Source organism: Ovis canadensis, chromosome 4 (genome assembly GCF_042477335.2).
Source record: "Ovis canadensis isolate MfBH-ARS-UI-01 breed Bighorn chromosome 4, ARS-UI_OviCan_v2, whole genome shotgun sequence".
Lineage (NCBI taxonomy): Eukaryota > Metazoa > Chordata > Mammalia > Artiodactyla > Bovidae > Ovis > Ovis canadensis.
The window spans coordinates 79,168,709-79,191,591 of NC_091248.1; the positions used below are offsets into that span (position 1 = coordinate 79,168,709).

General features: G+C 41.2%; 1 protein-coding gene across 6 annotated transcripts in view; it reads left to right on the forward strand.

Moving 5' to 3' along the window:
• PDE1C (phosphodiesterase 1C) overlaps positions 1-22,883 on the forward strand; it is a 541,038-nt gene that overhangs the window by 108,626 nt on the left and 409,529 nt on the right. For all 6 annotated transcript variants that reach the window (XM_069588072.1, XM_069588069.1, XM_069588073.1 and 3 more), the window contains exon 3: positions 9,720-9,891. In XM_069588072.1, the coding sequence (XP_069444173.1) occupies positions 9,720-9,891 (172 nt within the window). The remainder of the gene's footprint in view (positions 1-9,719; positions 9,892-22,883) is intronic.

Here is a 22,883-nt window from a genome sequence, read left to right on the forward strand (position 1 = left end):
TCCAAAATCGCTGCAGATGGTGACTGCAGCCATAAAAGATGCTTACTCCTTGGAAGAAAAGCTATGACCGACCTAGACAGCATATTAAAAAGCAAAAAAGGTCCATCTAGTCAAAGTTATGATTTTTCCAGTAGTCATGTATGGATGTGAGAGTTGGACTGTGAAGAAAGCTGAGTGCCCAAGAAATGGTGCTTTTGAACTGTGGTGTTGGAGAAGACGCTTGAGAGTCTCTTGGACTGCAAGGAGGCCAAAGCAGTCCATCCTAAAGGAAATCAGTCCTGAATATTCATTGGAAGGACTGATACTGAAACTGAAACTCCAACACTTTGGCCACCTGATGTGAAGAGCTGACTCTGTTGAAAAGACCCTGATGCTGGGAAAGTTTGAAGGCAGGAGGAGAAGGGGATGACAGAGGATAAGATGGTTGGATGCCATCACCGACTCAATGGACACGAGTTTGAGCGAGCTCTGGGAATTGGTGATGGACAGGGTAGCATGGTGTGCTGCAGTCCATGGGGTTGCAAAGAGTCGGACACGACTGAGTGACTGAACTGAATTGAATGTAATTTTATTCAATTTTAATTGATCTAAATGTAGTCACCACATATGAATAATGACTACCATATTGGACAAAACATTTCTGGAAGGTGAACAGAAAATAAATAAGTGAAGAAATACTCAAAACTATTAGTATATCAGTTAGTTCAGTTGCTCAGTTGTGTCTGACTCTTTGCGACCCCATGCACTGCAGCACGCCAGGCATCCCTGTCCATCACCAACTTCTAAAGTTTGCTCAGACTCATGTCCATAGAGTCAATGATGCTATTCAACCATCTTATTCTCTTATTATTATTGTATAGATGAAGATTAAAATACAAATTGTCATAGGAATCTATGCTAACTGAATCAAATATTTCTACAAAATGACAGTTTTTAAAGGGATATATTGACTTCTGAAGAAATAGATATTCTCAGTACAGCTATAACAAAAGAAGACATTCAAAAGTTTGTAAAATGATGACTTTGCTAGAGATACTTTGGATCCGAAGAGTTTTATAGGCAATTTTATTCAGATATAAAGGAACAGATTATTCCCATGATAATGACTACATAAGAGAAAGAATTAGTGGCTAATTTCCTCATCTAATATGCAAAAAGTCTTAAATAGAATTCTAGTAATGCAAATCTCTTAAGTATACTACAATAACAATACAATATGACCAAGTAGAATGCATTATTTGAGTAATGCAAGGTGGCTTCATTATTAAGAAACATTTTAGAATATATTTCAGATGTCATATAGATATGACTTTTAAGACCGATGCATGGTTATCTCAAATCCTCACCCCACATCTGTTTCAATCTCTAAAATTCAATCAGTAGATTTTTCAGGGGTTTCTCTACGTTTCTTCTTATTATCTCTGTCTATCTTTTCCTGAGTCTGTTGAATTTTTTCCTATACGTTCTGTCTTGTGGATGTCTATTCTTTTCCAGACAGCAAAAGACACAGTCTTTGAATTCTCTCCCCAATATCACTTTTGCAAAGCAACCTGTGTGTGAGATATTTACTCTTCTAGAGTGGCGGTTACATTGCAGTTCCACATGCTGCTGCTGCTAAGTTGCTTCAGTTGTGTTCGACTCTGTGCAACCCCATAGATGGCAGCCCACCAGGCTCCCCTGTCCCTGGGATTCTCCAGGCAAGAACACTGGAGTGGGTTGCCATTTCATTTAGCATAAACATGGATGTCAGATTTCTATGTTCTTTGAAAGTTCTTCACTTATTTTTGCAAAATATGGTTCCAGCTTGCAGCTGTATTGCTCTGCCTTCACTTTCTCCTCTCCTTTCCCCCCTCTCCTTTGTTCTTGCCCTTCTCTAAATTCTGTTCATTTTGAATGAAGAGTAATTTAACTCTTTCTTTGTTGTTTCTCCCTCCTCCAACCAACTTCTGTCATATCAAGATATTTTCACCACAGCGTTCCCTAGAGGAAACTTGATTCCATCTGGAAAATAGGTTTTTTTTTCCTTCTCTCATTTTTAATATAACACATCCATAGATGAGAGGGAGACAGAGAGGTAGAGAGAAAAAGAGAGAAGAAAAAACACATGATCATCTCAATAGATGGTAAAGTCATTACCATTAAATATTTTATTTCTTGCAACAATCACCCAGACAACTAGCTTATAAAAGAAAATTTATAGTAAAACTACAACAGAAAATTCTATAGACATGTCTCCTTTTGAACTCGAGAAGCCAAAATAAAGGAGGAGGTCTTGCACTATCAGATAGATATAAAGTTAAAATAAGTAAAATAATGTGATTTAGTTGCTAAAAAAGGTTAATTTAATATGATAACTCAGAAATAAATCCTCACATATTTGAGAATTTAGAATATGTCATCACAGATCAAGTTGTATTATTATATTTTGCTGCTGCTCCCCCAACCTCAGTGTATATGATATCTGAAATGGAATTAAATTTTCCAATCTCTTTGAAATTACAGAAGATAGAATTTGTGAAATGTTTCTAAAACCAAGACTTAGTATATTGAAAATAATAGAGCAGTACCTGTATAACTGATTTAAAGATATTCAAAACATTATTAATCCTTTGCTCTCCATACCATCAGTAGCATTTTATTTTAGAGAGCATAAAACTCTTCATCTGGGCTTTATTAGGTTCATTCCAGACCTCTGTACCCAAGCCCCACTTTTTCTACTCCCTGGGAATTTTAGGAGCCTTATACTCTCAAAAGGAGAGAATGTTTACGAATGCCATGTCACAGATACTTTGAGAACTGTTGAAGGTTTTCAAGGTGTTTTTCTACCCCCACCTTTCTGGAGAATTAAATCTCTCTCTCTCTCTCTTTTTTTTGTAGGACTCTAACTTCTCAGCCTTCTGCCAGCATACTGCTTGTGTTTTTTTTTTTTGTTTTGTTTTTTGTTTTTTTTTTAGGAACCAAGTTGATAGGTCACTTGTCAGATTTAAATGGGATTACCACATCGCCTTGGGCTCCTCCTGCCAGCAGTTTATAAAGCTGCCATCATTAGACACACTTTGAAATGAATCTGTAGTTATTTTGCATTTAGAGTCTCACTTTCTTGCCTTCTTGTCTTCTCTTAACCCGTTAAACTCATCTTGCATTATTCATGTCTCCCTGCAGCCTGAACCTCCTTTAAAGGGAAGTAGTGAAAATCACCCAGTCGTATCCATCTCTTTGTGACCACATGAACTGTAGCCCACCAGGCTCCTCTGTCCATGAGGATTCTCCAGGCAAGAATACTGGAGTGGGTTGCCATGCCCTCCTCCAGGGGATCTTCCTGATTTGGGGATCTTCCCAACCCAAGGATTGAAACCGGGTCTCCTGCATTGCAGGCAGATTCTTTATTGTTTGAGCCTCCAAGAAAGCAAACATGCAGAAGGTTCTTTCTAGTATCAGATGGGATGTATCTTTATTCTTATGTAAGGGGATATCTTTTTCATAGTAAAAAATGCAGAGCATTTTGCTTGATCTACACTATGTGTGTGTTTATTGACTCACAAATAAAATACAGTGTGGTGTATCACTCTGAACTCTGGATTAGGAGAATGAGAATTTTGGATCAAAGCAATTTCTGTCTTCTCTGTGATCTAGGTGATTTGCTGTCTTGGAGTCCTAATGTCTTAGTGTTCAGTAATGCTTCAGTAATACATCCTTTGGGTTGATTTGATGATTAAATGAAGTAATGCTGGTGAAGGCATCATGACAATGCCCAGAACACAACAATTACTGAACAAATGTTGGTTACGTCTGGATCTGAGCATTTGTTCTTCTGATAAGCTCAATGGTGTGGATGCTGACTTTGTGATTCTGGAAGGTTTATAATCGATCTGAAGTGTTCATAGGGTACCCAAAAAGTTGTCTTTGTGAAGAAAGAAGATTTATGGCAGGGGTGGAGGGGGTATAACAGGAAAGGAGGAGGTTATGGGCATTGGATAAGAGTCAGGAACAAATCAAAGGAGAGACAAAAGCTGGAACAGGGAGGGGCAGGGAGTGGAGTGAGCAGAAGCAGATGAGATGGACTGGGCTGAATGGAGTTGCTCATCTCCTGCACCCGAGCCACAGTATTTTTGGTACCCTGAAGGCTTAGTTTATCTGTGATTTCCCTCATGCGGTTTTTGATATTATTGAGAGAGACCTGTGTGACTCTGTTTCCATGTTTTTGCTTCTACTTAGTCAGAAGGATTTTTCATGCTTTCAAAGTCAACTGAAAATAAGTTAGAGCAGGGGAGTTTTTATTTTTCATTTTGCCAGAGCAGACCATTCCAGTGTCCCTGGAGATGGCTCTGCCCACATTTGTGGACGATCAGAAGAGAAGTTCTCTCCCCTTCTCCTGGAGTTCAAAAAGAAACTAGATGGGATGCTCACTGAACTTTTTTTGTCCATTTCAAAGTCTCAAACCATTTCTCTCGACCGTGTTTATTGGGGAGGGGTAGGGGAAAACCAATTCATTTTTCCAAAGCCTGGCTCTAGTCTGCAGCAGTCAGAGGCTGCCTTGCATTTTTCTGCCTCTCCAAAGTGTTTTGAGGGCAAGGGTGGTGTAATAAAAGTTTCCGTATGTCTTGAAGCATCCGACAGAGCTCTGAGTGCTCCACACTTTCCTGGAGTGTTGGGGTCACAAAAATATTAACATATCCCCTTCTGTGGATGATTGGCGTGTTATCAGTGGAGTCATGCCCCAGGCATAGCCACTGTTTTGAAGTCTTCCAATTTTGTGCTGTGTTGTTCATCTAAAGCAGACTGTTGTCAAAAATTTACCTTCAGAAAGAGATTAAAACAGATAACAGCAAAATTCTCCTCATAATGCTTTACATTATGCCAGCTTCCTGGATCTCCCTTGGGTTTGTGCTGTAGGGCCAGGTTATAGATGATAAGACACTAATGAGCTGTTATAATTAGATCCTTGTGGATGGAGCCCACGTTCTACTTAAATTACAGCTTTTATCAAGTCAGATAATGGCTGGAACACTCCAGGACAGGGCTGGGGCTTTGATATTGCCCTTCTCTAAAACGTTTATTATTATTTTAGTTTTTTAAATTATTGTTTGGGTTCAGTGAGAAGGGTAATCTTTTCCCCTATGTTATCATGCTATGAAAATTTTCTTATCTCAGTCACGATAGAAGTGTTTGCTGAAATAAGAGTATTCTCATTTGAATCACATAATCATCATCTGTGTGCTTCCTCTTCATGAATATGGAGGAGATCTTTGCTTATATTTTCTTTCTTGAAATGCAACTTTGCAGAACACGATTCAACTCTAGGCCCATGAACCGCTCCACCTTCAGCATTTTCTTCTACCTTGCTGCTTAAACAGAAACCTCAGTTCATCTTGCTACTTCCCTCTTCTTCCTCTACACCCAATCAATTACCAAATCCTACTGATTCTACATCTCTTAAATTCACCCATCTCTCCTTCATTATCACTAAGCTTTTCCAGATCCCTCATTTTCTCACGGCCAATTTGTGTTTTGGCTGATCATCCAATTCTAGACTCTCGCACACTTTCCAACTGGAACGTCCTCTGAATTGCTGGATCCCAGCATTTTTTTCTTTTTTTTTTTTAGCAAAAACTATCCACTCTGCCTTTTTAAGTTAAAAACCAAACCAAAACAAAAAAGAAATAAAAAACTATCCCAAGAGAGTAATTGTGCTTTGGACTCTCAAAGGTCAAGAGAAACAGGCCACTTCCATTTAAGTTTCCCAGAATATTAAAAAATGAGGAAATGCCAAAATAAGTTATAAAATTTTAGTGTGTTAAAACTATGTACTTCAGTTCAGTTCAGTCGCTCAGTTGTGTCCAACTCTTTGCGACCCCATGAATCTCAGCACTCCAGACCTCCCTGTCCATCACCAGCTCCCAGAGTTCACTCAGATTCATGTCCATCGAGTCAGTGATGCACTTAAGAATGAATAATTTTAGCATGAGGAAACTATGCCATGTAGTTATGCCTTTCACAAGATCATTGGAAGATTTATTAAAATACCAATTCCTAGTACTTTATAGGTGGTATTTTTTGGATAGGGGGAACACCTTTATGTTAATGTGATGAGCATACCTATAACATTTAGTAAAGCATTTGTCTGCAAACAACTGAAGACCTAAGAATGTAGTAAGTAGGTATTTATACATCTCACATCTAGGAATCTGCCTATTTATTGTAATTGTGTATGGGCCAGTTCATCCCAAGGGAACCAGTCTCATTCATTTTTCTATTTCTAGAGCCCAGAGTGGAACCTGGCATATTGAGGGAAATAAAAATGTGTCTACTGAATGAATGGGCTTCCCATGTGGTGCAGTGGTGAAAAATCTGCCTGCCAATGCAGGAGATGTGGGCTTGCTTTCTGGGCTGAGAAGATCCCCTGGAGGAGGAAGTGGCAGCCCACTCCAGTATTCTTGCCTAGAAAATTCCAGGACACAGGAGCCTGGCGGGCTACAGTCCATAGCATCACAAAGAGTCAGACCACGACTAAGCCACTGAGCACGCACACACATATTGAATGAATAAATGAAAGAATGAACGGAAATGGGTGGGGAGTTTACTGTTAGGCTTCACTTAGGTCAAATTTAAGAAAACAGGCTGCTGCTTTGATCTCCTTCCTAGAACCAGAACTTTGTTAACATAGGACCAGACCTGCATTAACAGGTCCAAATCTTCTTAAGATATGTGTTGAAGACTCTTAAGCAGCTTTTAGGAAAAGCTGTCATGTATTTCAGGAGTTTGAGGGTTCTGTTTCCTGCCCTTAATGTGCTTTACTTTTCTCCTGATTGACACAGAAGCAGTTTGGCTGTGGGACACCCCCAGGAGGTCAGTTGTGACCATGATCATTAAAAGGGGTGTTTTCAGGACTTCGCTGGTGGCTCAGTGATTAAGAGCCTGCCCACCAATTCGGGACTCATGGGTTCGATCCCAGGTCCAGGAAGGTCCCAGATACCATGGAGCAGCTAAGTCCATGGGCCACGACTGTTTAGCCTGTGTTCTAGATCCAGGGGACTCCTGAGGCCATGTGCCCTAGACCCCGTGCTCTGCAACAAGAGAAGTCACTGCAGTGAGAAGCCCGCACACCACAAGTAGAGAGTAGCCCCCCACTCACTGCAACTAGAAAGGAGCCCAGCCATGAAGACCCAGCACAGCCAAAAATTAATACATTTTTAAAAACGTTAAAAAAAAGATTGTTTTTGGATTCATGCGTGTCCTTGGTGAAGGTTCAGGAATCCTTGTGAGATGCTCCCTTCTGTGTGTGAAGTTCTTTTGATCTTAAATGTGGCCTTCAGGCACAGTAAACTGTGGTGCTTTCTTATGTTGTGGGCTGTGGATGGCTGGTCAGGGAAATATTCCTGTGAGCATTGGATCTATTCTCTACCCCACCCATCACATGCATTTTACTTTAGCTGAAACTGCTCCTTATTGCTCCACGTGCACCTCCTCATGCCCCATAATGAGTCTTTGCGTGTATTACAAAAATGTCCTTCTGCATGGATGGGGTAGGAAAAGCCAACCCCCTGTGCGTGGACACAGTTCCATGGGTGCATGACTTGGAGACCTGACATTATATCTGAGCAAAGATAAAGGTTTTCTTCCCTCTGAGAGGAGTGTAACCAGCACTGGGTAATAATGATAGGCATGCCCTCAGTCTCTAAAGAAATTACTTGCTCATAGACTTTTAAACTAATAACCATTTTTATTATTTATTTTAAATATTTATTTGTATTTTTATAAATTTTAATTTTAGAATATTTTTAGATTTAGAGAAAATTTGCAAAGATGGTACAAAGAGTTCCCATATACCCCCTTTCAGTTTGCCCTATTATTAAGCTCTTATATGAGTATGGTATGTTTGTCACAATTAATGAGCCAAAATTGGTAATACATCATTATTAACTAATGTACATGCTTGATTGAAATTTCCTTAGTTTTTCCTAATATCCTTTCTGAGTTTCAGGAGCTGGTCAGGATACCACATTTAGTTATCAAATCTTCTTAGGTTCTTCTAGGTTGTTAAGTTTTTCAGACTTTCCTTGTGTTTTGATAAGCTTGCTTGTTTTGAGGAATACTGGTCAGATGGTCAGATATTTTGTTGAATGTCTCTCAGTTGAGATTTGCCTAATGTTTTCCCTATAACCAGATTGTTTTAATAGGCTTTATGATTATTTAGGTATGGCAAGGCCAGAGGATGACTGCCATTGAAAAGATAATTTGTTGATCTTCACAGATCCCCCAAGAGGGAGTACATGTTATACCACAGAGGCCGCGCTGGAAGCACTGGGGTTGGTGTGAGGCAGAGGGAGGAAGGGACACTGGGCAGGAGTCTTTGTGTGGTTTCTTCAGTAAGGGCTGGTTCTCCCAGGTGAGCAGGCTCAGGATTGGCTAGTCTGAATAATGTTAGTGGGCTCTGGGGCATAGGGACTGTCCCTAGCTCTCTGCTACCTGTCTAGGGTCATCGGGGCAGGTGGATAGTGACTCAGGACATGGAAGCTTAGTAAGGGAAGTGTCGTGCTGTGGACTCTGGTTTGGTTGGTTTATATCTGAAAAGCATGCCCCTGGGAAGGGGACTCTTCTTGGAGAACTGGGGTGGGGGGAGTTGAGGGAGGGAGGAGGCCAAGGCAGGGTGACTCAGGGATGTGATCTGGCTTTCCAGAACAGAGCATGTCTGGGGTATGCATGAAACACAGGTGTTTTACAAAACAGTCTACAGAAGCTAGAAACATGCTTAATACATGGGGTTCTATATTGTGGGGAGAAAGACTATGGGGATAAAGTGCCATTTTCAATCCATCATATCAAGTGTACCTGATATTGGAATAACTTATCATTGTTGGTATTGACCTGGCTGATCAGACCCTAATTTGTGGCACTGTACCAATTCATGTCTGCCTTGAATATTCATCTCATATGTTCGGAGTGTTTCTAGGGTAGGATATTGATTAACATTCAGTGTTGTTTTCCTTGAGTCTTGAGCTTCCAGAAGAGTGAAGCTGCCTATAGTGGGTTCTGGCTCTCTTTGGGGTGGGTGTCTCCATAGAATAGTCTTGAAACTTGGGTCTTAGGCAAGATAAATTCATGGGGAGACTTGTGTCTGAACATCCTGCGTGCATGCATGCTAAGTTGCTCTAGTCGTGTTCAACTCTTTGTGACCCCATGGACTGTAGGCTCCTCTGTCCATGGGATTCTCCAGACAAGAACACTGGAGTGGGTTGCCGTGCTCTTCTCCAGAGGATCTTCCTGACCCAGGGACTGAATCTGTGTTTGTTACGTCTCCTGCATTGGCAGGAGGGTTCTTTACCAGTAGTGCCACCTGAGAAGAACATCTTACTGTTCTCCAAAATGGTAGTCCTTTGTATACTTCCAATTGCTGAATAAACATATCAGTGAATACTGACAACTGTCAGGAGTTAGAGTTGATTACCACTGAAATGAAACAGAATATATATTCGTAATACTTAGCTGTGCGTTAAGATACTCAAGAGTATGAACTTATTTTTGTATATAAATTAAAAAAAATCCTGGTTACTCCATAAGTTGCCTGACTAAAATCTTGGAGCCCTCCGATGTTGTTGGGGATCATGAAAAATATGTCAGTGTTCCTGCTCTGCTTTTGAAAATTCTGAGTTGGACAAGGCAAGACGTGGAGTTGGTTGGGAACTCACCTGCATCCCTTTATTTTTCCCCTCATGCTTCAGGGTCTAAGTCGCAGAACTGTCTGTGGAACTCCCTCATCGATGGGCTCACAGGGAATGTCAAGGAGAAGCCACGGCCTACGATTGTCCATGACCCCCGGCCACCTGAGGAAATCCTTGCTGATGAATTGCCTCAGCTCGATAGCCCGGAAGCCTTGGTGAAAACGTCCTTCAGGTTTGGTGGATTGCAGCTCAGTTTGTTCCTTCTTGTTTGCGTGTGCAGTGATTTCAGTCCAGTTGGATGCATCGTCAGTGTGGCCAGAAAATTACCTCATTTCTTGGCACTTACTTAGAATTGATGAAGTAGCGTTGGAATTAGTGCTCCTTGGACTTGTGGCTGGATTTCCTGAATGTAGTGAGGACTGTATCAGTAGTTAAGTTGCTGTTGGTACTTAATTGGTATTGGCATTTAAATGCTGAGGCAAAGAATTTACTGATATTGGCAATTTGAATGGGATTAATGAGTCTTTTGCTTCAGAGGAAGTTGAAGCATGGAGATAAGCGCACAGAGAAAAAGCACGTGGTGGGAATAAATTCATCCGGGTGCCTTTAGCGTCCCTTGCTGGGGGAAGATTTCTGATTGTGAGAGGTGTGAGGGCTGCGGGCTCCTGAAAGGAAGTGGGGGATCTTCTTGTGTGGTTTCCCAGGTGGCTGTTGACTCTGTTCTTATTCATCGTTTAGTTCTGCCTCTTCCCTCAAAAGTCTCCTGTGTTTTATTTTCAGATTGTATCCCACTTTTGTCATAAGGGGGGGGGGTCTCTTTACTGTCTCACCTGTATTAAATAAAAATCAGTCTGAGTATGGATGTGGTATAGAAGTGACTTTTTTCTTCAGTGGGTCTTTTCAACTCACTTTTGAAATACATAGTCATACTGGTATCAGAAATGAAGATTTAATGATTTTGCCAGCCTGCCTTCCTTTCCCCCTTCCCTTGTTACCCTAATTTCACTGCTTTCATTTTTCTTTGCATTGTATAAGACTTTCATACCCTCCACATGGCTAGTCGAATGCATAAACTTCCCTTTTCTTCCCTCATAGACAAATCAGACAAGATTTGGAGTCCAGGAAATATATTTGAAAACTGTGCTCTCCTTTGCATGCAGGTGATGTATGTAATCACCCAGTAAAAGCCATTTCATTGTGCAAAGGTTCTTAGTGTGGATTGAATTATAGATGAGTTCTGAAAAGGAGTGATGAATAGGGGGTTGGATTTCTTTATATAACGTGACGGATGCAGTGGCGGGACCAGAATTGCAAGGCAAATGCTTTTCTTATTCCTCATAAGGGTTTGGTTACTGCATTGTGAGGCTTAAATAAAATAAAACCCACTCAAGTAGAGAGAATGAACCTGCAGTTCTCTGCAAGTGACTGTGGGGGAAGAGGGGAGGGTGAATGGCTCTCGTGGTCTGTGTGTTCCCATCTCCAAGCATCTCTGGTGGAGTCAGCCCCTTTGTATACTGTCTTCTGGTAGCTATGCCTTCCACCCCAAACCAGCTTCATGGTCTTCTTCAATGAATGGCTGAAGAGTTGCTCTCATGAAGAGAACATCTTATTTGTGAACCCAACTCCATTACCATCGTCCCTTCTCTTTGCATCCCCTCCGTGCTCTTTAATAGAGAAACTGTACTGATGGCCATGAACTTCTTTTTTTTTTTTTTTTTTTACTTTATTTTACTTTACGATACTGTATTGGTTTTGCCATACATTGACATGAATCCACCACGGGTGTATACAAGCTACCAATCCTGAATCCCCCTCCCACCTCCCACCCCATATCATCTCTCTGGATCATCCCTGTGTACCAGCCCCAAGCATCCTGTATCCTGTATCAAACATAGACTGGCGCTTCGTTTCTTACATGATAGTATACGTGTTTCAATGCCATTCTCCCAAATCATCCCACTCTCTCCCTCTCCCACAGAGTCCAAAAGTCCGTTCTATACATCTGTGTCTCTTTTGCTGTCTCGCATACAGGGTCATCATTACCATCTTTCTAAATTCCATATATATGTGTCAGTATACTGTATTGGTATTTTTCTTTCTGGCTTACTTCACTCTGTATAATCAGCTCCAGTTTCATCCATCTCATTAGAACTAATTCAAATGTGTTCTTTTTAATGGCTGAGTAATACTCCATTGTGTATATGTACCACAGCTTTCTTATCCATTCATCTGCTGATGGACATCTAGGTTGTTTCCATGTCCTGGCTATTATAAACAGTGCTGCAATGAACATTGGGGTACATGTGTCTCTTTCAATTCTGGTTTCCTCAGTGTGTATGCCCAGCAGTGGGATTGCTGGGTCATAAGGCAGCTCTATTTGCAATTTTTTAAGGAATCTCCACACTGTTCTCCATAGTGGCTGTACTAGTTTTCATTCCCACCAACAGTGTAAGAGGGTTCCCTTTTCTCCACACCCTCTCTAGCATTTATTGCTTGTAGACTTTTGGATCGCAGCCATTCTGACTGGTGTGAAATGGTACCTCATTGTGGTCTTGATTTGCATTTCTCTGATAATGAGTGATGTTGAGCATCTTCTCATGCATTTGTTAGCCATCTGTATGTCTTCTTTGGAGAAATGCCTATTTAGTTCTTTGGCCCATTTTTTGATTGGGTCATTTATTTTTCTGGAATTGAGCTGCATAAGTTGCTTGTATATTTTTGAGATTAGTTGTTTGTCAGTTGCTTCATTTGCTATTGTTTTCTCCCATTCAGAAGGCTGTCTTTTCACCTTACTTATAGTTTCCTTTGTTGTGCAGAAGCTTTTAATTTTAATTAGATCCCATTTGTTTATTTTTGCTTTTATTTCCAGTATTCTGGGAGGTGGATCATAGAGGATCCTGCTGTGATTTATGTCGGAGAGTGTTTTGCCAATGTTCTCTAGGAGTTTTATAGTTTCTGATCTTACATTTAGATCTTTAATCCATTTTGAGTTTATTTTTGTGTGTGGTGTTAGAAAGTGATCTAGTTTCATTCTTTTATAAGTGATTGACCAGTTTTCCCAACACCACTTGTTAAAGAGATTGTCTTTTCTCCATTGTATATTCTTGCCTCCTTTGTCAAAGATAAGGTGTCCATAGGTGTGTGGATTTTTCTCTGGGCTTTCTATTTTGTTCCATTGATCTATATTTCTGTCTTTGTGCCAGTACCGTACTGTCTTGATGACCGTGGCTTTGTAGTAGAGCCTGAAGTCAGGCAAGTTGATTCCTCCAATTCCATTCTTCTTTCTCAAGATTGCTTTGGCTATTCGAGGTTTTTTGTATTTCCATACAAATCTTGAAATTATTTGTTCTAGTTCTATGAAAAATACTGCTGGTAGCTTGATAGGGATTGCATTGAATCTGTAGATTGCTTTGGGTGGTATACTCATTTTCACTATATTGATTCTTCCAATCCATGAACATGGTATATTTCTCCATCTATTAGTGTCCTCTTTGATTTCTTTCATCAGTGTTTTATAGTTTTCTATGTATAGGTCTTTAGTTTCTTTAGGTAGGTATATTCCTAAGTATTTTATTCTTTTCATTGCAATGGTGAATGGAATTGTTTCCTTAATTTCTTTTTCTACTTTCTCATTATTAGTGTATAGGAATGCAAGGGATTTCTGAGTGTTGATTTTATATCCTGCAACTTTACTATATTCATTGATTAGCTCTAGTAATTTTCTGGTGGAGTCTTTAGGATTTTCTATATAGAGGATCATGTCATCTGCAAACAGTGAGAGTTTTACTTCTTCTTTTCCAATTTGGATTCCATTTATTTCTTTTTCTGCTCTGATTGCTGTGACCAAAACTTCCAGAACTATGTTGAACAGTAGCGGTGAAAGTGGGCACCCTTGTCTTGTTCCTGACTTTAGGGGAAATGCTTTCAATTTTTCACCGTTGAGGATGATGTTTGCTGTGGGTTTGTCATATATAGCTTTTATTATGTTGAGGTATGTTCCTTCTATTCCTGCTTTCTGGAGAGTTTTTATCATAAATGGATGTTGAATTTTGTCAAAGGCCTTCTCTGCATCTATTGAGATAATCATATGGTTTTTAATTTTCAATTTGTTAATGTGGTGAATTACATTGATTGATTTGCGGATATTGAAGAATCCTTGCATCCCTGGGATAAAGCCTACTTGGTCATGGTGTATGATCTTTTTAATGTGTTGTTGGATTCTGATTGCTAGATTTTTGTTGAGGATTTTTGCATCTATGTTCCTCAGTGATATTGGCCTGTAGTTTTCTTTTTTTGTGGTGTCTTTGTCAGGTTTTGGTATTAGGGTGATGGTGGCCTCATAGAATGAGTTTGGAAGTTTACCTTCCTCTGCAATTTTCTGGAAGAGTTTCAGTAGGATAGGTATTAGCTCTTCTCGACATTTTTGGTAGAATTCAGCTGTGAAGCCGTCTGGACCTGGGCTTTCGTTTGCTGGAAGATTTCTGATTACAGTTTCAATTTCCATGCTTGTGATGGGTCTGTTAAGATTTTCTATTTCTTCCTGGTTCAGTTTTGGAAAGTTGTACTTTTCTAAGAATTTGTCCATTTCTTCCACGTTGTCCATTTTATTGGCATATAATTGCTGATAGTAGTCTCTTATGATCCTTTGTATTTCTGTGTTGTCTGTTGTGATCTCTCCATTTTCATTTCTAATTTTATTGATTTGATTTTTCTCTCTTTGTTTCTTGATGAGTCTAATGGCTAATGGCTTGTCAATTTTATTTATCCTTTCAAAGAACCAGCTTTTTGCTTTGTTGATTTTTGCTATGGTCTCTTTTGTTTCTTTTGCATTTATTTCTGCCCTAAGTTTTAAGATTTCTTTCCTTCTACTCACTCTGGGGTTCTCCAACTCTTCCTTTTCTAGTTGCTTTAGGTGTAGAGTTAGGTTATTTATTTGACTTTTTTCTTGTTTCTTGAGGTATGCCTGTATTGCTATGAACTTTTCTCTAGGCACTTCTTTTATAGTGTCCCACAGGTTTGGGGTTGTTGTGTTTTCATTTCCATTCGTTTCTATGCATAATTTGATTTCTTTTTTGATTTCTTCTGTGATTTGTTGGTTATTCAGCAGTGTGTTGTTCAGCCTCCATATGTTGGGATTTTTAATAGTTTTTCTCCTGTAATTGAGATCTAATCTTAGTGCATTATGGTAAGAAAAGATGATTGGAATGATTTCGATTTTTTAAAATTTATCAAGGTTAGATTTATGGCCCAGGATGTGATCTATCCTGGAAAAGGTTCCGTGAGCACTTGAGAAAAAGGTGAAATTCATTGTTTTGGGGTGAAATGTCCTTTAGATATCAATTAGGTCTAACTGGTCTATTGTATCATTTAAAGTTTGCATTTCTTTGTTAATTTTCTGTTTAGTTGATCTGTCCATAGGTGTGAGTGGGGTATTAAAGTCTCCCACTATTATTGTGTTATTGTTAATTTCCCCTTTCATGCTTGTTAGCATTTGTCTTACATATTGTGGTGCTCCTATGTTGGGTGCATATATATTTATAATTGTTATATCTTCTTCTTGGATTGATCCTTTGATCATTATGTAGTGGCCTTCTTTGTCTCTTTTCACAGCCTTTGTTTTAAAGTCTTTTTTATTGGAGATGAGTATTGCTGCTCCTGCTTTCTTTTGGTCTCTATTTGCGTGGAATATCTTTTTCCAGCCCTTCACTTTCAGTCTGTATGTGTCCGTTGTTTTGAGGTGGGTCTCTTGTAGGCAGCATATATAGGGATCTTGTTTTTGTATCCATTCAGCCAGTCTTTGCCTTTTGGTTGGGGCATTCAACCCATTTATGTTTAAGGTAATTATTGATAAGTGTGATCTCTTTGCCATTTACTTTATTGTTTTGGGTTCGGGTTTATACGCCCTTTTTGTGTTTCCGGTCTAGAGAATACCCTTTAGTATTTGTTGGAGAGCGGGTTTGGTGGTGCTGAATTCTCTCAGCTTTTGCTTGTGTGTAAAGCTTTTTATTTCTCCTTCATATTTGAATGAGATCCTTGCTGGGTAGAGTAATCTGGGCTGTAGGTTATTTTCTTTCATCACTTTAAGTATGTCTTGCCATTCCCTCCTGGCCTGAAGAGTTTCTATTGAAAGATCTGCAGTTATCCTTATGGGAATCCCTTTGTGTGTTATTTTTTGTTTTTCCCTTGCTGCTTTTAATATTTGTTCTTTGTGTTTGGTCTTTGTTAATTTGATTAATATATGCATGAACTTCTTTTGATCCACTAGTTAATTATGTGCCAAGGTCTTAGTTCCAGAAAGAGATTAAGTCATAAGTTTGTTAAGATCAAGATTTACTCCTGGTTTCTTGTAGTGCTTTGGTGTGGTTGGTGTAGTGCTTTATGGTGCCTTTGGTGTGGTAGGCGTATTTACACAGCAGGTGTAAATATACCAGTTGTTCAGCAGTGGGAGCCAGAAAGGTACTGGCATTTGTTATTCATTTATTGGTCTCCTTAAAACAACTCTGTGCTATCCTGGAACCATCCTTTCTTTCAAGGAAGATAGTTGGTTCCAACAGCCATGTTAGAGGGTAAATATTCTCTAATGTAGTAGTCCTTAACTGTGATAGTTATGTCAGTTGTGAGATTTGTTGCAGATAAATTATTATAAGCCAAAGATGGGAACAGCTTGCTTATCGAGAAATAAATTTGAGCAGGATCAAGATTGCCCTTGTAATAATGCTGCTTATTTTCTGTACGCCTTTGGATTTCAGAGAAGGAGTGAGTTATAGTTGGATTGCAAATAATGCTGATAGGAATATATCCCTGTGTGTTCCCCCACCTCATCATTTACTCCAGGAGTGAAAAAACGTGAGAATTGCTGACTCCAGTGTTAGTGAGACTGGGAAATCTAGGAAGACTGGTATGTTATACTCCTAAACTTCAGGGGTGCATCCGTGATCAGTGCTCTCAACCCTAAGATAACTTAAGTGTAGTCATTCCTTTGCTGAGATTGAGGTGTTGTGTTCTTTTTTCTGACTCTGAAATTCAGAGCCTGTCAATCACCATGCCTTGTGTGTATGTGTGTGTGTGTGCCTTGGACACATTTATACACAACCCCACACCCAGTTAAGGGATCCAGGCATGTGACTGAACATCCTGCCCATTGCAGTTCTGCAGAGTTGTGTTTACTGTGGAGGGGCATGTGATTCTCCTGAGTTGGCATCATCTGCCCTCATAGCTTCCCTGCAGGAGCGTTACTGCTGAGCAACATAGGGTAAGGGGTAACTTTGCTTGCTCTCTTCTCTTTCTCCTTCTTCACACATGGAGGGCATTTGGAAATTTGGGGCCACAAAATATGGTCATGTTTTTTTCTGCCTGGGCAAGGAAATGCCTCTTTATCAGTGCTGGAGTTGTTCCTATGGGAATCAGAGCAAGGGACCATCACTGGGACCCTGACGCTCAGCTTCTTCCTCCTATAGGAGATGCTCTGTCCCAAGGGCACCTCTCCCATCAGCCTCTGTAATGAGTGTACATGTAGGTGGGGGCATCCGCCCCAGGCAGCAGCTGGGGACACACCTGCAGGCAGTGCTTCGCAGCCGTCTCCTGCTCCTCCACACCTTTGAGTGATACACACAATGTGAATTATATCAGACTTGGGTTTTGTGGCTCCAGGTGCAGACACTCTGGGCTCTGAAAGCTCATGAAGCCTCTGGCATGAAAAAGTCTGCTTTTAAGACTGAGACTTATGAAAAGAAGAAAGCAGGAACCATAACTAAATAAAAAGACTGCATTGTTTGGGAAGTAGACACTCCTGGGAACTGCACCCCAGATGCCTATCTTTCTTGTTCCTCACCTCTTGTTCCTTTGAACCTTGTTCTACTCAGGGTTTTCTTAAAAGAGATGAGAGAATATGCTGAAACTGGAGCTTAAGGAAGACAGACTGCTTCAGCCATTCTGGTTAGTGACAGGAACCGCAGGAATTACCACTAGAGGACCCAAGAGAACAGGAAAGAGCTGGCTGCTGAGCATTGTTTTTCTCCCCAGCTTCTAGTGTGCATGTTTGCAAAGGTACCTGGCCCAGACTGTACTGAAAGTCAAGGAAACCCATGTTTATTGAGCATCAACCGTGTCTAGGAACCATACGTTTATTTGCTCATTTAATCTTCTCAAATACAAACAAGGTGAGTAGTGCTATTCCAGTGGTACAGGTCACGAAACTGAGTCCTAGAGAGATCAATCAACTTACCCAGAGCCATCCAGCAGGAGGCAGAGCTGGAAATTTCAGTCCAGCCTGCCTGGTTCCAAAGTCTTACCCTCTCCAGTATGCTCTACTATCACCACATCACCTTGATTTTCCTGCTTCTGGGTTTGCTCTTGGTGAAATAAAGATGGCATGATTGGCTCTACTAATTTGGATGTGCAATTTGGATATGTGGTGAGACTTATTCTATGAGACTGACCCTGTTCTATTGCACTAAATCCTTTTTCTAGTCCAAATTTATATTTTTAATCCACTTATTCTTCTTGGGTAGGAGCCCTTTAAGGCAAACTTTGTGTCCAACAAATTCCTTGAGGGATCTGATTAAATGCAGATCCACATTCATTAGATCTGGGTTGTAGCCTGTGACTCTAACAATCTCCCAAGTAATGTGACGGTCCAAGGACCACCCTCTGAGGAGTGAGGCATAGGCTTTGGAATACCACAGGCGTGAATTTGCACACTGTCTTCTAAACTATGTGATTTGAGTTATGGTTTTGATTCTCAGTTGCCTTATTTTACAAATGGAAACAGGGAAATAACAACATAATGACTTTGGGCCCTATAGCTAATATTAAGTAAATGATGAATAAGACAGACCCTAATTCCTTCTCTCTCCCAGTTTTCAAAACCCTCTTTAGGAGTGGATTGATCCTCCATACCTGTCAAGGAGGTTCCCTCCATTCCCTTCTTCTGTGACTGGGCTGTTCAGTGAGCCCCAGGCTGGGAATATGGGCCTAGTAGGTACTTTGTGAGCAAGACCAGCCGCTGGTCTTGCCTTTGTGGGCAGTAGCAGAAATTCTGAAGCCAACCAGTGTGTTGGCCATCTCAGTTATTAGTGCTTACCTTGAATTATGTGACTCAACATAGAGTTGCCAGGTTTTGGGAATTTTGCATTTGGAAGAAGAGCATGTTCACTTCCTGGAGAATCACTGGGGGCTTGGTGAGCTTCTCTTCCCACATTGAATGGATTTTTTTGGGTTCTGGCAAAAGTGTTCCAGATTCTATACATAGCTTATTGAGAATATGTTCCAGAGAGCAGAATTACATTGAGCCAACACCCTTGGTGGCAGATGAGATTAAGTTCTTGTCAGATCCCATTTAATGGATTACGCTTTTGTTGCAGAATTACATTTTTGAACTCATCCTCATTTCGGCTTTTGGCAGTCATTCTTCTACCAGGGGCTGTGGCCAAGAAGCCAGTTTCTGACTTGATTACTTTCAGGAAATGTGCAATCTGGCTGATGATACAGCGTGCCATGGGGTGGCGTCCCCTGCAGCTTTGGACCCCACCCTGGGATGAGTCATGGGTTAAAATTCCCAATTAGCTCATAGGAAGTCTGCTCACATGTCTTTCTCTATCACCATATGCTGGTCACCCACTGGGAGCTTTGGGGACCCCAACCTCTGTGACTTGTGCTGCCTCCTGGGAGCTGACACTTTTCTCCTCTAGTCTTCACTAATCCTAAGCAGTAGACTCTTGCTCAAGTCTGTAAAGGGGAAAAATGAAATAATGGATTCTGATTTTTTTTTTAAACTCAGTAGAGTTTCTGTTGTAACTTTGGCTTCCCACAGGGGAAATATTGATATCTGGGCTTTTCTTTATAAGCACGTTTTACAGACAGTTTTTTCAGTGTTGGAAATTGACAAAGCATATATTATGTAGACACTTCCATCTGCATTCTCCCTAGTCCTTCCATTGGTATTTTGGGAGAGAGGGAGTTTGTCTCTGAGGTGGCCTCGTGAATGCACCTTTCCCGCCACTGACCACAGGGAATGTGCTTCACCCACGGCCCTGGCTTCCGCATGAGGATGCTTGTCCCTGTGATGGTTCCGTCTGTGCTTCTCAAGGGCACTTTCAGTCAATGACTGAGAGTGCCAGGGATCCTAAGGGTTACCATTCCTGGGAGACATGGTCTCCTCTGACAGGGACGTCTGCTTGAGAGCTCCCCAATGACCTCTGTGCACTTTCTTTAGAATTGCACTGTGATCTAAGAGGCTGCCACCCAGCCTTCCTCCTTCTCTATTTCACCAGGAGTCAGGTCTGCATCTCGCCTTTCCCTACCTCTCTGGCTCCTTGCCCATTTTCTCTTTCAGGTGTTTCCTCCTGATAAATTCTTTGCATATCTAATCCTTCCTCGGCACTTGCTTCTTCAAGGGCCCTGGCTGACACAGTCTCCCACTATACTGTGATCCTCAACTGGCCCACCACTGCCCACTCTGTGCTGTGGACACAGCTTCCAGGCTACTGGCCTAGAAATCCTGGGCCAGTTTCTGTACTTGATTTTATATTTTGTATTTGATGCTACATCTTCCCTATGGGCTCTAGTAGTGAGATGAATGTGGAGCCGGCCACAATTTTTTTTTTCTAGTGTTTTGTACTTTTATTGCTCACTAGGGACTTTGTTAAAACATTGAGATTAACTAAAGAAACTACAGCCAAAGAAGGGAGCATTTAAAATTATACCCCAAATATAATTGTTTCATTTGTACAGGGAGATGCTGAAGAATGTTGGATATTGTATAGATGGTTTGCCAGCCAGTGGACCAGTTTCTAGGGCTAATTTCCATTTGAGAGCACATCTTTTTTCAAGCCAGACACTTTCTCATCAGGCTATTGGTGAAGCCAGGTTTTCATCGACACAAATGGTGCTCATCTGGGTATTCTCAACCCCTCAGTATATGCCTAAATCAGAATAACCTTTGACAGCACGTTTAGCAAAGAGTCAGTCAGTCATCATAGGATAATCCCACTGAGAGGAGTGGTGGGGAGAGGTGTCTTCAGAACTGTTTGGTGGGGGAGGGGCTGGGATCCTCCTGGAGCCTCCGTCTTCATTGCTCTGCCAGTGTGCAGTCTGGGTCAGCCTCCCATGCTTCCTGATGAGCAACAGGAACTTCTGTCATAGGTTACACAGAGGCCTGATGTGTGCAGGGTGTCCCTGAAGTTCTCTCTAAATGAAGGAAGGCCTCTGTCTCTCTCTGGCAGCGCTTTGTATCCCACTGAGGTCTGGTCTTGATTCGCAGGTGCTTCTGGGTCAGATGGTCTGGCATTTAGTCCTTGGCTACTTGGGCCCCGTGTCAACCTCATGAGCTAACTTCCCAGTCATGATTTCAGGTAACTTCTGAGGTTCGGCCTCAGGAGCTTGTGGGGACCTCTGGGGCCTGTCCAAACCACGCAGAACCCAAGAGACAATTTGGGAAACTAGAATCCAGTCTTCCTCTACCTGATTTTACTGGCCACAAATGTGGACCTTCTGCTTAATGGGTGGATGTCCCTCTAGGAAGAGAAGATGAAGTCTCACCCCTGCCTTGCCTGCCTTGGTTTCCCTTCTCCCTATAATCCCCTAAGTGTGAAACACTGGGCCTCTGGCTCCCTGCATCTCTTATGTTATAACCCCCTCCTCCCAGGGACCAGGCCTTGGGCTAAGTCTTGATGGCAGATGACGGAAAGAGACAGATTGACCTAACTGATATAGGCCCCTACCCTGGGAACTGCCTCAAAAGCACCATATGTTATGCCTTATAAACTTTCAGTGATGAATGACTTTACCTAATTTTTCTGTGGTAAATCTTGAAGTTCCCTAAATAAAAACAAAGCAAAACCCTTTGAAACTGTGCCCTGAAGTAATGCACATCTGGATATCCCTTGATTGGTGATTGGTTCCTGTCTTCAGCAGTGGGGGACCTTGGCTTGCATTCTGAGCTTCACAATAATGTGACCGTGTGTTTTATTCCGTAGAAATTTTTTGTTCCCATTTTCAGCTTTAGGGCAGGGTTTCTGCCCTTGCTAGCAGGAAAGGAAAGGTTTCCTTCTCGTTGAATCTTTCTTATAATGGATGCTCTCCTCCCCTTAAGTGTTCAGTGCATGTTCTGCAGTCATATCCCATGCCTAATGCTAGAACCACATGAGGTGAACTGAACCAGTACATAGCCCCACCCCCTGGACCTCACAGGGATCAGTAACTGTGTTGAATGGCACTTGGTGTAACCATGAAACAGGCCAGCCTGGAAATGTAAAGTTGAGGCCAAATATGGCAGGGCATTGTTTACCATCAGAAGAAGGTTCAGTTTTATTCCAGGCAGAGATCTTGGGAGGCTTTGAAGATCTCTGGGGAAGCAGAAAGAAAACAGCATATTTTTTTCTGATTAAATTACAGTGTTAGGATTTATATTTTCATGCCTTGGTCCTCTTTACACAGCGCATCAAAACTAATGTTTCCTGGCCTGCAGCAGAGGCAGAATAATGGAGCTGGAATAATGGAGCTGGAAAACAGCATGGGATTTAAACACCTATGGAGAAAGGGCATGGAAAACCTGGGGAAGAAACTTTTGAAAATATGTTTTCCCTCATGGGTATGAACAGGGACCAGTTTTTTCTATTAATAAATGCAGTAGTAGCTAATGGTTATTGATTAGACATCCCCAAAACTGTAGTCTAGCTGTTCCCATTTATTGATTACTGTTAAGTACAGCTAGAGGTGAATTTGCTAAGATGAATTAGACTCCAGAGGCCAGCTTGGTTGGGGAAGGATGGTTATTTGAACAAGAGCTGCAGCATGCTTGTCTTCCTTTGGAAGAGGTAATGATTCCAGCTCAGGTGATGGGGTCAAGTGTTTGAAGGCAGGCACACTGAAAACTGTCCAAGAGTGTAACTCATGCACACTCTGCAAAGCAAGAAATAGGAAGATATGAATCAAATAGCAAACTTGGATTACGGATCCAAAACCTTGATCTGTTCATCAGTTTCATTGTTTGAAAATGATCCAGATTGAGAATTAGAAAAGGGATATATGAAGGGAGCTGAATTACATTTATTAAATTTTGTGTTTCTTCACTGTTGTGCTAATTATTATCTTTGACCATGTCTGGCCATGTCCGGGTTGAGTTTTCCTTGTCATTAGGTTTCCATGGGTAGCACTGAATTGGGCTTTTGTGTCTAGCTCTAAGCTAACTGGTAAGTGAAGTGAAGTTCCTCAGTCGTGTCTGAC